The sequence below is a fragment of the Cetorhinus maximus genome, chromosome 4 (assembly GCF_964194155.1).
Source record: "Cetorhinus maximus chromosome 4, sCetMax3.hap1.1, whole genome shotgun sequence".
Lineage (NCBI taxonomy): Eukaryota > Metazoa > Chordata > Chondrichthyes > Lamniformes > Cetorhinidae > Cetorhinus > Cetorhinus maximus.
The window spans coordinates 135554487-135568226 of NC_135882.1; the positions used below are offsets into that span (position 1 = coordinate 135554487).

Consider the following 13740-nt stretch of genomic DNA (forward strand, 5'->3'; position numbering starts at 1 on the left):
GTAGCTCTCTCCCACTGCCTGTAATTTCAACTCTCTCTCTCTGTCTAATTCAAGAACTCTCCCTCAGTCTAATTCCTGCTCTCTCTCACTCGCAGCCAATTCCTGCTCTGTCCCTCTCTGTCTAATTCCAGCTCTCTCTCTCCCTTTGACTGTAATTCCAGCTCTCTCTCTGTCAGTCCAATTCAAGAACTCTCTCCCTCAGTCTAATTCCTACTCTCTCTCTCTCAGTCAGTTGAATTCTCACTCTTTCCCCTTCTCAATTAAACTGCCATTATCTCTCTCCCGGTCAAATTCCCAATCTCTCTTCCTCTCAGCCTAATCCCAGCTCTCCCTCTCTGACTGTAATTCAAACTCTTTCACTCAGACTCATTCCTGCTCTTGCTCTCTTGGTCTAATTCTCACGCTCTCTCACTCTCAGGCGAGTTCTTGCTCTCTCCCTTTCAGCATATTTCCTACTCTCTGTCTAATTCCAGCTCTCTCTTTTGGTCTCATTCTCACTCTTGCTCTGTCAGTCTAATTCACTCTCTCTCTCAAGCTTTCAGCCCAATTCCACCTCTCTTTAATTCCAGCTCTCCATCTGCAGTGTCATCCCTGCTCTCCCTTCTCACTGTAACACCAGCTCTTTCCACCTCAGACTAATTCCCACTCACTCTCATTCTAATTACCACTCTATCCCTCTCAGTCTAATTCCCACTCTCCCTCTCAGTCTATTTCCCACTCTCACACTATCAGTCTAAATGCCACTCTCACTTTAATGTCCACTCTCCCACTCAGTCTAATCCAGCCCTCATTCTCAAATTCCCACTCTCTTGCTCTGTCTAATTCCCATTCTCTCACTATCAATCTAATCCAGCTCTCACTCTCTATCTAATTCCCACTCTCTCACTCTGAGTCTAATTCCTACTCCCTTACTCAGTCTAATTCTCGTTCTCTCACTCTGTCTAATTCCCACTCACTCTTAGTCTAATTCCCCCTGTGTCTTTCCTCTGTCTAATTCTGCACTCCTTGTTTAATTGGAATGAACTCTGTCTCATCCCAGCTTTCTCTCCCTCCCTCTTTCTAACCCCATCTCTGCATATTTCCACCTCTTCCTTTCCGTGTGTTTCTCACCCTCTTTCGGTAATTCCAGCTCTCCCTCTCTATCTCTCACTCCAGAAACCTCTGTCTCATTCTGATTCCAGCCCGCTGCATCTCCCTCTTTCTGTCTGTCTCTTGTGTGTCGGATGCCAACCTGTTTGCAGCTCCCTCCCTCTCTATCTCGCTGTCAGCCGCTATACAACTCCCCCCAGTATCCCCTCCCTCCCTCTGAATCCAGCTCCACCCTACCCGTGCTCTGCTTGTTGTGGTGCTTGCTGGCTGAGTGGGGAGGCGGACCGGCCAGCGCGCCTGCGCCTGGCTCTGGGGCTCAATTCGGCTGCTCTATAAGAAGGCGCCGCGATCGCGAAACTCACCAGAAACTAACCTCAATGCGAAACGAGATGGTCAGCTTTCGAGCCGGTACAGCAAAATGCTGGATGGACACTGCTCTCTGGGATGGCAACTCTTCGCTGTTACAGTCTTTCTGACCATCGGCAACACCACTGCCTATTTCGGGTACGTCCTGAAAACTTTTAAAGCTTCTTATCAAACTTTCAAAACGTTTTCTTTTTTCTCACTGGTTTCAAAACTGTTTTTCAAACTTTCCTCAACTCTTTTCAAACTTCCAAAACTTTTTTTCCCCCAAAACTTTCACAGTTTTTAAAGCGCTCTCAAAACAGCATTTGTTTCAAACGTCCCCAGAATTTTTAATGTCAATGTTTTGTGTGTGCTTTTTGGTTTTTTTTATGTGACCATAAGCAAATGTATATAGCGAGTTTTTCAATGAGGTGGGTGCGCCTCTCTGCCTCTGAGATATTGAAGCAGATCTCCACAGAGCTCTCAGCTGCAGGTTGCTGTGTGCAATTCTGATTTTAAGATTTCTTCTACCCCGAATGCTCTCGAATGATCTCTCTTGGGCGGATCGCTTACACATTTAAATTTGATTCATTTTGTTTTGAAAAAAATGATTGTTTCGTGATTCCAGGCAAACGCCACTCTCTCCCACTGTTTGTGTCTCTGTGTTATACCACATCTCATCGCTTAGTGCAGTGATCTGTATTGTAAAGTGCACTGCTGTACGAGAAGACAGTGTAATGTGCAGGGGGTGGGGAGAGAAGGTTTGCACTTTGCTGTGACTTATTGCTCCTGTGTATATATAAGTCAGCTACTACTTAACACTTGCTGACTTATATTTTTATTTATTTTTTGCCGTCCCCCCCCCACACACATGCTTAACCTATTAAACATGGGAATAGTAAACCACGAGTTGGGAGGGCAGAATTGTGTGTGTAAGTGAAATACTAGATCGCGGTTTATATCAAACTCTGAGTTAGACTCCGAGTCTGGAACTCATCTTTTTACAGCTTCGAGTTATGTAGACAGTCTCTTTTTCCAGAGACCTTCCTCCCCTTTTAGTGGGACCACCAGATTCACTTGTATTTTGGAGGCTGCTTTTACAGTTGCCAGCTATAATAACACTGGCCAGCACATGCTGTTTTATGAAAAAAAAACCCCTGTGGAATCAAAAATAAAAGGGGAAAATATCGGGGATTGAATCCCAGGGAATCTTCCAACCGTCAGAGTCCACTGGCCTCGTGTTTATCAGGGTGTGAAGTGAGACTGAGATCAACATGAGGGAACAAGTAACAAATTAAAATGGAAAAAGGTGCACTCCATAATCTTCTCAATATTTCAGATGCGAAAACAATTAAGATAATCAAAATTAGCGGTCTAAAAAATCCTTTCCACCCCGTATAAACATTAACAAATTAAGCGGAATGGGTGAAGTTGGAAATTGACCTTCTTATGACCCGAAGGGTTCTGTCATGTTTTTATTTGTTTAGATAACATTATTTTTGCAATAAGTAAATAAAATTGGACGGATATGATTGTTTTTTTTCCAGACCTCTCATCTCTTAATCCAAGTTTAATCCAGGCACTCTGCCTTCGCAAAATGAGATGATTTTCCCATTAGGAAACGTCTCTAAACTGCCGCGAAATATAGAGGCAAAAACAACTCAGCCTAATGTTGAACAATTTGAAAGACAGAACTTAAAGGTGCTCTCCGATAAACTTGGGCTTCGGATATAGTGCATCCTAATATGCAAGGAGCACCTGTTTTAAAGGTACAATGTCCCCGTTTTGCCAGCCTCTCTGCGATATGAAGACACCAGTTAGTTGCCTTACAAAACAGAGCGGCCCCTTTGCAGAAAGGTCATTGTTCATCCAGGCTTGTTATGTGATTTTTTTTTTGTTGATTACCTTGATGCCCAAAATTTACAGTTGGTGAAATTAGTGGACGGACACACTTTTTGTTTTAGAAGATAATAGTTTAGGGACGTTCCCTAATTGTAATGTCTTCATTTTCGCACCCAGTTCGGACACATCTCTCTCTCGGCCATCCCTGTCTAAAGGGTCAGAGGCTGAAAAGGAAGTTTGTGTTGACAGTCTGCTCTGTTATTTTAGCACAGGTGGGAATCTTAAATGCGTTAACATCTTTGCGAAATTAGACAAGTATATCCTGGGACCATTAATCTTCATCCAGTAATATCACAAAGTAAATTGAATTGGAGATAAATCATCGCCTCCCATCAAACCATCACCATTCATCACCTTTATTAATATCACTGTCATTTCCAGATATGTGTTGGTACCATTGTTAACCTAGTGGAAGACACTGGTAAACTGTTACTCTTGTTAAAACCACGAGTTATTTAAAAAAAACTTTTTCTAGAAATAGGCAATTTAAATCTCCCTGCTGTGGTATAAACTGACCAGACTAAATATTCATGTTATTGTTCTTTACTGAGACGGTTCCCCTTTAAATAATCAAGCTTTGCTCCCTTAACGATTAATCAAAGGAATCTTCATTGTTATGAATCTACACCATAGGAGATGGGTGGTTGTTGTCTCTTCCTCCCAGGGTGGCCCATGCAACATGGGTCTTCACTTTGGGGTGGGAAGAATCCTTTACTCCCTTCATCGCTGCTTTGCCCATTACCAAGTCCTAAAGCTCAGATCTAAGGACTGATTGAAGTCTTTGCCATGTTTTGCAGACCCCACCCCTGAATCTGCCTCTCCCCTCCTCTCAGCAGGACCCTTGAGGTCTAATGGCATGCTCTGCCAGGAGCTCTCTATAAATCTGCTCCACACGTGGCAAAAGACCTCCTCTCTCTCTCTCTCTCTCTCTCTCGTATAATAGGGATATTTCAAAAATGCTGTCCGTTCTCACTCACTGCAGCTTACAAATCCATTCAGTTTCTGTGCCAGATGTTGGTCATTTTCCCAGCTCATAACCCACTCTCTCACTCTTTTCCCCCCTTTGATTTCCATAATGCACGGTGCCAATTTTTTGGTCCTCCAAGCACCCATTCATTGGGGTAGATCGAAGCTATGACTCCCAGCTTCTGCTGTCTATGCTAAGTTCCATGGAAGTAAATAGGTAATTTTTATCTGAATGCTAATTTACAAGCATTAGGGCTGAAATCAGCCTTACTCACTGTTGGCAATGTCTCATTTAAAGAAATTCATGCCTTTCACAACCTCAATGTCCCCAAAGCTCTTCATACCCAATAAAGTGCTTTTTGAAGTTTGGTAACTGTTCTAAAAAAGGAAACACAATAGCCAATTTTATGCAAACAAGATCCCACAAGCAGCAATGTGATGATGACCAAATAATCTGTTCTGGTGATGTTGGTTGAAGAATGAATCTTGCACTGGGGAGAAAACTCCCTGTTCCATCTGCCAATCGTGACATGGGACTTTTCTTTTATCCACGAGAGAAGGCATTACACTCATCTGAGTCAGAAGAGTTCAAATCCTAACAGAGACCCGAGTTCAAAATTCAGGCTGACACTTGGGTGCAGTACTAAGGAAGTGTTGCCCTGCCTGAGGTGCTGTCTTCCATATGAGATGTTAATGCAGTCTGCACTCGGATGGATGTAAAAGATCGCATAGCACTGTAAGAGCAGGAGAGTTCTCATGTCCCGGCTCATGTTTATTGCTCTCACAACATCTAAAACAGATTAATCTGATAACTTATCTCTCTGCTGTTTGTAGGAACTTGATGTGCATTAAGTGGCTGTCCATTTCTTACAATACAAAGTGAATACACTTCAAAAGTACTTTATTGGCTGTAAAGTGCATTGGGAGGCCATGAAAGGCGCTATACAAATGAAAGCCTTTCTTTTCTAAGGACAATCACACCACCAATCCCAAGTGAGATGCACCTTCAGCAGAGACCAGCAGACCATCTTTGTCTAAACACTCATTACCTAACCACATCATGGGTTTACCATTTGCAGGGCTGAGTTCATCGTTTTCCCTCATCGTTAGGTATCAGTAAGCTGCTTGTGTAACATTATTTAGCAGGAAGTCTTCCAGATAAGTTGCTTTTCATATTTATATTTCAATATAAGATTGCAACTTGTCCTGGGGCATTGTTCGAGGAACACCAGTGCTCATGTACATCTTCTCCAACTGGCCATTCTTCATATGGGACCCTTGACAATGGATTTGTTCAACCATGGGGTGGTCATTGCACATTGCACTGCCCTTGTCCTTGTCCTGTATTTCAACACATATTCCAACAAGTCTCACTGGGTGAGGAGCAGCTATTTTGATTTTTCTGTCTAAGCCCCTTCTCTCAGGGTCGCTGATGTAACTTTGAATCTCCTGCTATCTTTGTTTTAATAAAATAAAGGATAATTTTTTGTTTGTAGAATTGGGCCATTGGTTTCAGCTTCTACTTGCTGATATGAAGGCTTGGATTTCTTTTTCAATAGGCTTGTCCCAACCGCTGACCAAACTCTGAGTTGGTGGCTGAGGAGGAGGAGGAGGAGGCAGCAGAGGATGTGTGGCAGGTTGGAATTGTGGGATGCCATGCGATTGTGGGTACCCTTGGCAGGGAATGCCCATGAGAGCACTCCTGCTCCCATCCCAAGGAATCCTTTCTAATGCAAATAAATAGAAAAAACACCCACGTAGAGGCTGCACACACATAGATACATTGGCACACAACAAGATACATTGACACACAGAGCAAAATGCATAGAGATACATGCTCACACACAGAGGGGCATGTTCTCTCTCCCTCTCACACACAGACACACTCATACACATGTGACATGCAGAGAAAGAGAGACAGGCACACAGAACACACAGAGATATGCTCATACACACAGGTTCATTCACACATGCACACTCATACACACATGACATGAAGAGAAAGACACACACAGGGACATACTGTCTCTCTCACACACACACGCACAGCAGTACATGCAGAGAGAGACACACATATCATGTACACTATTTAGGCTGGTGGCTTTGATTTCCAGCTGCAGCAACAATTGATGCTGTGTAAAGGTTCAGGTCAATACTCCCTTTCCACAACATAATACAAAAATAGCTTCCTACAGAATATTTGAAAGATGGTTCTGTATTCCACCATGAATGATCATAGATCTTTGAGGAGCTGGCATTTATTCAGTGGTGTCTCTCACCACAATATTTCCACCTCAGCCCCTCCAACCCTCACATCCCCCTCCACCTGCCAACCCCAGCTTTCCCACTCCTAATTCATCAGTTTGGGAAGAAGCTCAGGAATTATGTAGGATCCTAGGATTCCACAGGTGGATGTACTCACCGGAAATTTTGGGAAGGGGAGGCTGTAACTTTAGCAGTGCAGCGAGGTAGTTATCTGAAGTTTGTACTCATGCCAATCTTCATCTTGCCTGTTCTCCCTTAGCTGAACAATTCCTGTGACTATAGGGTGGATACCAAATTCAGGATGCTGTCATTGTTACCCGGTTCTACATTTGGTTTTCTTCTGAAAGCTGGGTGAGGAAGAAGGACAGTTCTAATCTTTCCAAACAACTGCTAAGATGGGGCTGGACTAAACTTCCTCACTGTGAAGGGCATTGAGATAAAGTCATGTACAGGAAGTCTTCATCAAAGTTAAAGCTAGGGCCAGTGCGTAATTGGGGAGAAAATTGTTTTTCAAATGATCTGCTTTGACCTGACATGACTCAATGTATTGGGCACTGACTATATGCCACGGAGTGGTGGATTGATGAAATTTTATTGTAGCACTTGACCCCCACCACCCCACTACTTTCCTTCTCCCTTGTTAAATCATGTTGGTGACCAGGCTTACCAGTGCTGCCCTCCCCAAAACCTCATTTTTTTAAAAAATCATTCACTGGGCCAGCATTTATTGCCCATCCATAGTTGCCCTTGAGAAGGTGGTGGTGAGCTGCCTTCTTGAACTGCTGCAGTCCTTGTTGTATAGGTACACCCACAGTGCTTTTAGGAAGGGAGTTCCAGGATTTTGATCCAGCTACACTGAAAGAACAGCGATATATTTCCAAGTCAGGATGGTGAGTGACTTGGAGGGGAACTTCCAAGTGGTGGTGTTCCCATCTATCTGCTGCCCTTGTCCTTCTAGATGGTAGTGGTCGTGGGTTTGGAAGGTGTTGTCGAAGGAGCCTTGGTGAATTCCTGCAGTGCATCTTGTTGATGGTACACACTGCTGCTACTGTGCGTCCGTGGTGGAGGGAGTGAATGTTTGTGGATGTGGTGCCATCAAGCGGGCTGCTTTACTCTGGACGGTGTTGTGGGAGCTGCACTCAACCAGGCAAGTGGGGAGTATTTTATTACATTCCTGACTTGTGCCTTGTAGATGGTGGACAGGCTTTGGAGAGTCAGGAGGTGAGTTACTCATTGCACAATTCCTAGCCTCTGACCTGCTTTTGTAGCACAGTATTTATATGGCTAGTCCAGTTCAGTTTCTGGTCAATGGTAACCTCCAGGATGTTGATAGTGGGGGATTCAGTGATGGTAATGCCATTGAACATCGAGGGGCGATGGTTGGATTCTCTCTTGTTAGAGATGGTCATTGCCTGACACTTGTGTGTTGTGAATGTTACTTGCCACTTGTCAGCCCAAGCCTGGATATTATCCAGGTCTTGCTGCATTTGGACATGGACTGCTTCAGTATCTGAGGAGTCACGGATGGTGCTGAACATTGTGCAATCATCAGCGAACATCCCCACTTCTGACCTTATAGATGGAAGGAAGGTCATTGATGAAGTAGCTGAAGATGGTTGGGCCGAGGACACTACCCTGAGGAACACCTGCAGTGATGTCCTGGAGCTGAGATGACTGACCTCCAACAAGCACAACCATCTTCCTTTGTGCTAGGTATGACTCCAACCAGCGGAGCGTTTTCCCCCTGATTCCCATTGACTTCTGCTTTGCTAGGGCTCTTTGATGCCACACTCGGTCAAATGCTACCTTGATGTCAAGGGCAGTCACTCTTGCCTCACCTCAGGAGTTCATGTTTGTCCATGTTTGAACCAAGGCTGTAATGAGGTCAGGAGCTGAGTGGTCCTGGTGGAACCCAAACTGGGCATCAGTGAGTAGGTTATTGCTAAGCAAGTGCTGCTTGATAGCACTGTTGATGACCCGTTCCATTACTTTACTGATGATTGAGAGTGGACTGATAGGCAGTTTTGCATTTGTGACCAATAACAGTGAGTAGCAACAGACTTGTACTTTTGCTAGCCATACCCAATTCCATGCAGACCCTGACATCTACCCTCATATGTCCGTGTACATTCCAACAGCAGGACTCCCTCCCTGGCTGATTCACCTCTTTGACTCAGTGGTGCGGAGTCCAATTGTTGCAGCAAAACAACGTGCATTTATATAGAATCTTTACTGTAGTAAAATGGTCAAGGTGCTTCATAGGAGTGTAATCATGGGGAGATGGTGGTGTTGTGGTAATATCACTAGACTAGTAATCTAAGGGCCAGGCTAATACTCTGGGGACATATGTTCAATCCCACCGTGGCAGTTGTGGAATTTGAATTCAGCTAATAAAACCTGGAATATAAAGCAAGTCTCAGTAATGATGACCAAGAAACTATCAATGATTGTTGTAAAAAAAAAAGCCCTTCAGAAAAGGAAATCTACCATCCTTACCCTGGCCTACATGTGACTCCAGACCCACAGCAGTGTGGTTGATTCTTAAGTGCCCTCTGAAATGGCCAAGCAAGCTACTCAGTTCAAGGGCAATTAGGGTTGGATAAACTGGCCTTGCCAGTGATGCCCACATTACCTTGAAAGGATAAAACAAAACAGACAGAACTAGACACCAACCCATGTAAGGAGATATTGGACAGGTAACCTAAATCTTAGCCAAATAGATAGGCTTTCAGGAACTTCTTAAAGGAGGAGAGATAGCTGGAGAGGTAGACAGGACGCTTTAGGGAGGAAATTCCACAGATTGATGCCTAGACGTCTGAAGGTACAGCTGCCAATGCTGAGGCGAAGGAAGTGAGGGCTGCTCAAGAAACCAGAATTAGAGGAATGCAAAGTTCAAGGTTGGGGGAGATTACGGCCGGGGAGAGGGGAGTTGGTGAGCAAGACCATGGGGGGATTTGAACTGAAGACAGGCTTAATTTGTAAATGAGACCTTACTAAAACTAAGATCAAGAATTTAACTGAGAGATATAACGACGGTTTCAAAGTGCATCTTTATTTTGAGCTTTCTGCTTCTCAAATTATTGATCTGAGAATACAGGGAAATGATCTATTCCCCTGTTGCTCCAAGGATTAGCACATTTGGCCCAATTTTCAGCATCGTGAAAGGCTAACCCCTAGGAAGGAGCGATGGGTTATTTTCAAATCTCCTTTCCCTCTCCCTCCTTATTGGAGAATACCTGGCACTCAGTTGACAGGTTCCTGAGTGTGTCCACTTGGATGCACGTCTCCCACTCTCCTTTCCCTGTTGCCACATGCTATCAAACTGTGCTTTGCCATTGTTTTGTTGTGAACATGTGTCTTTGATAAATGGAACATTGTATTGAAACAAGCAATCCTGTCAGATTAGCAATGGTCATGAGGGAGAAGATTTGAATATCTGTTGCCATCTGAAAGTGACTTGATTTTTTTTTTGTCCCCATTTTATTCCTGATCACTAAATAATTATAGATGAGCAAGAGTGTTTGGCATGCTTAGCTCATGGTAAAGATCCCCTCCCCTATTTTGACATTGCCATGAGTCATGCCCCAAGTCTCTTCAATTATCTTCAGACCTTGAACTCAAATTTTTTGACTCAAGCAGAAAAAGCAGCATGAATTAAACCAAGCTGAGCAATACCCTAGCTTGTCCCCACCCAATTCTACATAAATTTACATTCCAGCAGGGCCTTTTGGATAGCAATCTGGAGCAGAAATGCAAGATGATTTTTCTCATACCTAGCTGAGCTCCACTGACACCAATTTCGAGGTTTAGTTGGTACTACCCTCTCTCTTTGTGTCTGAAAACTTGAGTTCAAGGCCTAATCCAGGAATTAAGCACACAACCTAGATTGCTGAAGAGGTGCTACACTGTCGGAGGTGCCATACCTCAGGTGAAACGTTAAACTGGGTTCTTGTTTGCCAGTTCAGGTGGATCTTAAAGAGAAGAGCAGGGAGTTGTCCTGGTGTCCCAGACCAACATACTTACTTCAACCAATACTACCAAAAACAGATTAACTTTCAACTCATTGCTGTTCGTGGGATCTTGCTGTATGTAATATGACCAACCTTGTTTGCCCCAAATATTAAACAGTGGTATATGAAGTGTTCTGGTGACAGAATGCTGGCATTAGTATCTCCACACTCGACCACCCTCCCCCACTTCCACCACTCCCCAATTCCGCCCCTCAGGACCAGCAACTTGCAATCACTCCCTCTCAAATCCAGAATAACCATTTGGTTAAAGGGCTGTTATGGGATTGTGATGCCAGCAGGAATCAACACATTCAGGAGGGCGGAAACGGTAGGCGGAGGGTTGGGAGAGGGGGTAGAAAATGACACATTTAACACCTGCAGTCAATGACCGTGAAGTGACTGTTCTAGTGGAACCTGATGGGTGAGTGGTTGCGGGGGTAAGTTTTAGTAGAATATTTTTCGAAACTGTATTTGGATAGAAAGCTGCACTGTGCGCAGTGCTGGGGCTCGGCAATCACCTGTTAGCGTGCTGTTGGCTTGACCCTGTGCTCTACTGGGAACCTGAGCCAATGAGTTTCTGGCTGTAAGCCTGGCCTGCCTGAGACTGATGTTAGTTGTATCAGCACAGTGCAGATCATTCCAATGTGTTTCTGACTTCATTCTCAAACCCAAGCCTTGCTGCTTTTGGCTGGTAGCTTCAGTTACTGCAAATTGGATGCATGTGGAAGAAGATTGGGGTGGGGGAGAGAGAATAATATCTTTTTTTTTCTATAACCTAAGACCATTTTTCTTGACACTAATTCCCAGTGCTCAATAGGTAAATGCACTGTCTAGGTGAATTTAAAAAAAAATTACATTTCTATAGTGCCATTTCAGGTCACTTGGATATCTCTCAAAACACTTCACAACTAATTATGCTGAGATGCAACTGACTGTTGTAATGTAGTCAAACATGGCAGCCATTTAGCACACTGCATGAAGTACCCCCAAAATAAAACTGTTGAGATGAATGATTAGTTTTTTGTGTTGTATTGATTGAGAGAAATATTGACCAGAACTTTGAGATTTTTTTTTGCATTTCTTTGTGATGTCCTGGGAATTTTTTAAACCATGAAATGGTTATGTTGCCTACACGCTAAAGAATTGCACCTCAAACAATAATGTGGCTCTCATGTTTAGATAGGAATACTCACATTTATAAAGCATAGTATACTCCCTCAGGACAACCCAAAGCTCTTTCCAGGTAATGAAGTACTTTTGAAGTGCAGTCACTGTTGTGATGTAGGAAACGCAGTGACCAATTTGAACAAAGGAAACATCAATGAGAAACGATCAGATGATCTGTTTTATTTTCACGATGTTGGTGGAGAGATAAATATTGCCTTTAACTTGAGGAAGGACTCCCCCTGCTCTCATTCATATAGTGCAGTGGGATCTTTTATGTACAGCTGAGAGGGCACCTCTGACAGTGCAGCACTCCCTCTGTAATGGAATGTCAGACTCGACTTTGTGCTCTCAAGTTTTCAGAATGGGACTTAAACCCATAACCTTTTGACGAGGAGGCAAGAGGCTACCAGTCAACTGCAGCTGCAACTGACACTTGATGTATGTGGCCCTGGGAGGACCCAGGCTGAGCTGGTATTTGGGCTGCTGTGATTGGCTATTGCAATCCTGCAGTAGGGAATAGGAAAATGATAGCAGTCAAAGTTATCACTTTTCATCAGTGATTCCTGCTGGAAGGCAAATCCCCAAAAGATGTTGGAGCTCCCCTTACGCCATATGATCTTTTACATTCACCTGAGAGGGTATACAGAGCCTCGGTTTGATGTCTCGCCCAAAAGACAGCACCTTCAACAGTGCAGCACTCACTTCACACTGGAATATCGGACTAGGTTTGTGTGCCTAAGTCTCTGGAGTGGAACTTGAGCACATGACCCTCTTATATGGGTGAGAAGTGAGGGAATTTTGATCTCGCCAACCAACAAATATCCTATGAATAAGCCTAGGCATATACATAAAGAATGACCATTATGTTGCATTACTAGTGGGAAACACTAGTTTTGAATAACTGGATGTAAGGGTGATTCCCCAATTCAGTACTTAAATTACAAAGCAGCACTCATAGGGAACACAGGCTGATGAGCTTGGGCTGTGATGTTATAGTCTCATCATGAACCCCCGTTCTCTGCAACCCACTCTGACTGGGAGTGTGGAGTCACTTATTTTCCCACTTTACCCACCCAGTTTCAGTATCAAGCAGGACCAGGCCAGTATTACATACACTAAAGGGACATGTTTACTCTGTATCTTAGCCCCATTCTGAGAGTTTTCTCTACTACATAACATTTTCTGTACCAGCACCTCTCATGACCAATTAGCAAGATCGGCAATTAATGTTGAATTAAGGGGAGTCTGTTCATTAAGAAATTGAGTGTAGGGACAAAAATCAGAGTGCAAGACCTGGGCTCCAAGATTGAAAGGAACAGGAGTGAAGGTGGGACAACATGAGAGAGGTGACAGCAAGTTGTGGTTTCCAAAGCCTGTATATTCTAGATGGAAACAAAGGCTGCCTCAGGTTGATTTTCAGCAATAGGTCAAAATGAGCATTGGTGAATCAGCAGCACTCCAATTTTCATTCTATTGCCCATTTCTTGAAATCCTCAAAGACAAGTATCACCCCACCATTTTGAGGCTGTGGTAAATAATTGATCAGCATAGGAGATTATGATCCAGGTCTTCTGGTCTCCGGAATTCCCCTGCTCCCCGGGACCCTCAAAAAAATTCTAACTCTGAGTCGGAGACTTCAGACAGTTCCAACGTACTTACCTGAATAGTTACCCAGGAAGCATTAGACTGAAAAATCCTAGTCTAACTGACACTCCCAACTACCCCTCAACCCAACCTGACAACCCAACCCGACTGCCACCCTGCCTACTTGCCTATTCACTTACTCCATATACTCTTTCATTAACATGCTGAAAGGCTGTCCCCAAAGCTTTTCAGTGTGTTAGTGAACACTCACCAGAATACGGCAGCTAATGCTGTAAAAAGGGCGTGTGGTTTGTCTTCCCCTGATGATCCAGTGCTACGAGGAAGCAGTTCAATGGAAGATCACTCTTGCATTCCTGAAGAAGCCAGGATCGGAGGGCTCATCTAGAAATGT

General features: G+C 43.9%; 1 protein-coding gene across 1 annotated transcript in view; it reads left to right on the forward strand.

Annotated features, from left to right (window-relative positions):
• Window positions 1-1468: 1468 nt before the first annotated feature.
• wnt9a (wingless-type MMTV integration site family, member 9A) overlaps window positions 1469-13740 on the forward strand; it is a 97057-nt gene continuing 84785 nt past the window's right edge. Inside the window, exon 1 of the mRNA XM_078540893.1 lies at window positions 1469-1593. Coding sequence (XP_078397019.1) covers window positions 1508-1593 — 86 coding nt within the window. The 5' untranslated portion in view covers window positions 1469-1507. The remainder of the gene's footprint in view (window positions 1594-13740) is intronic.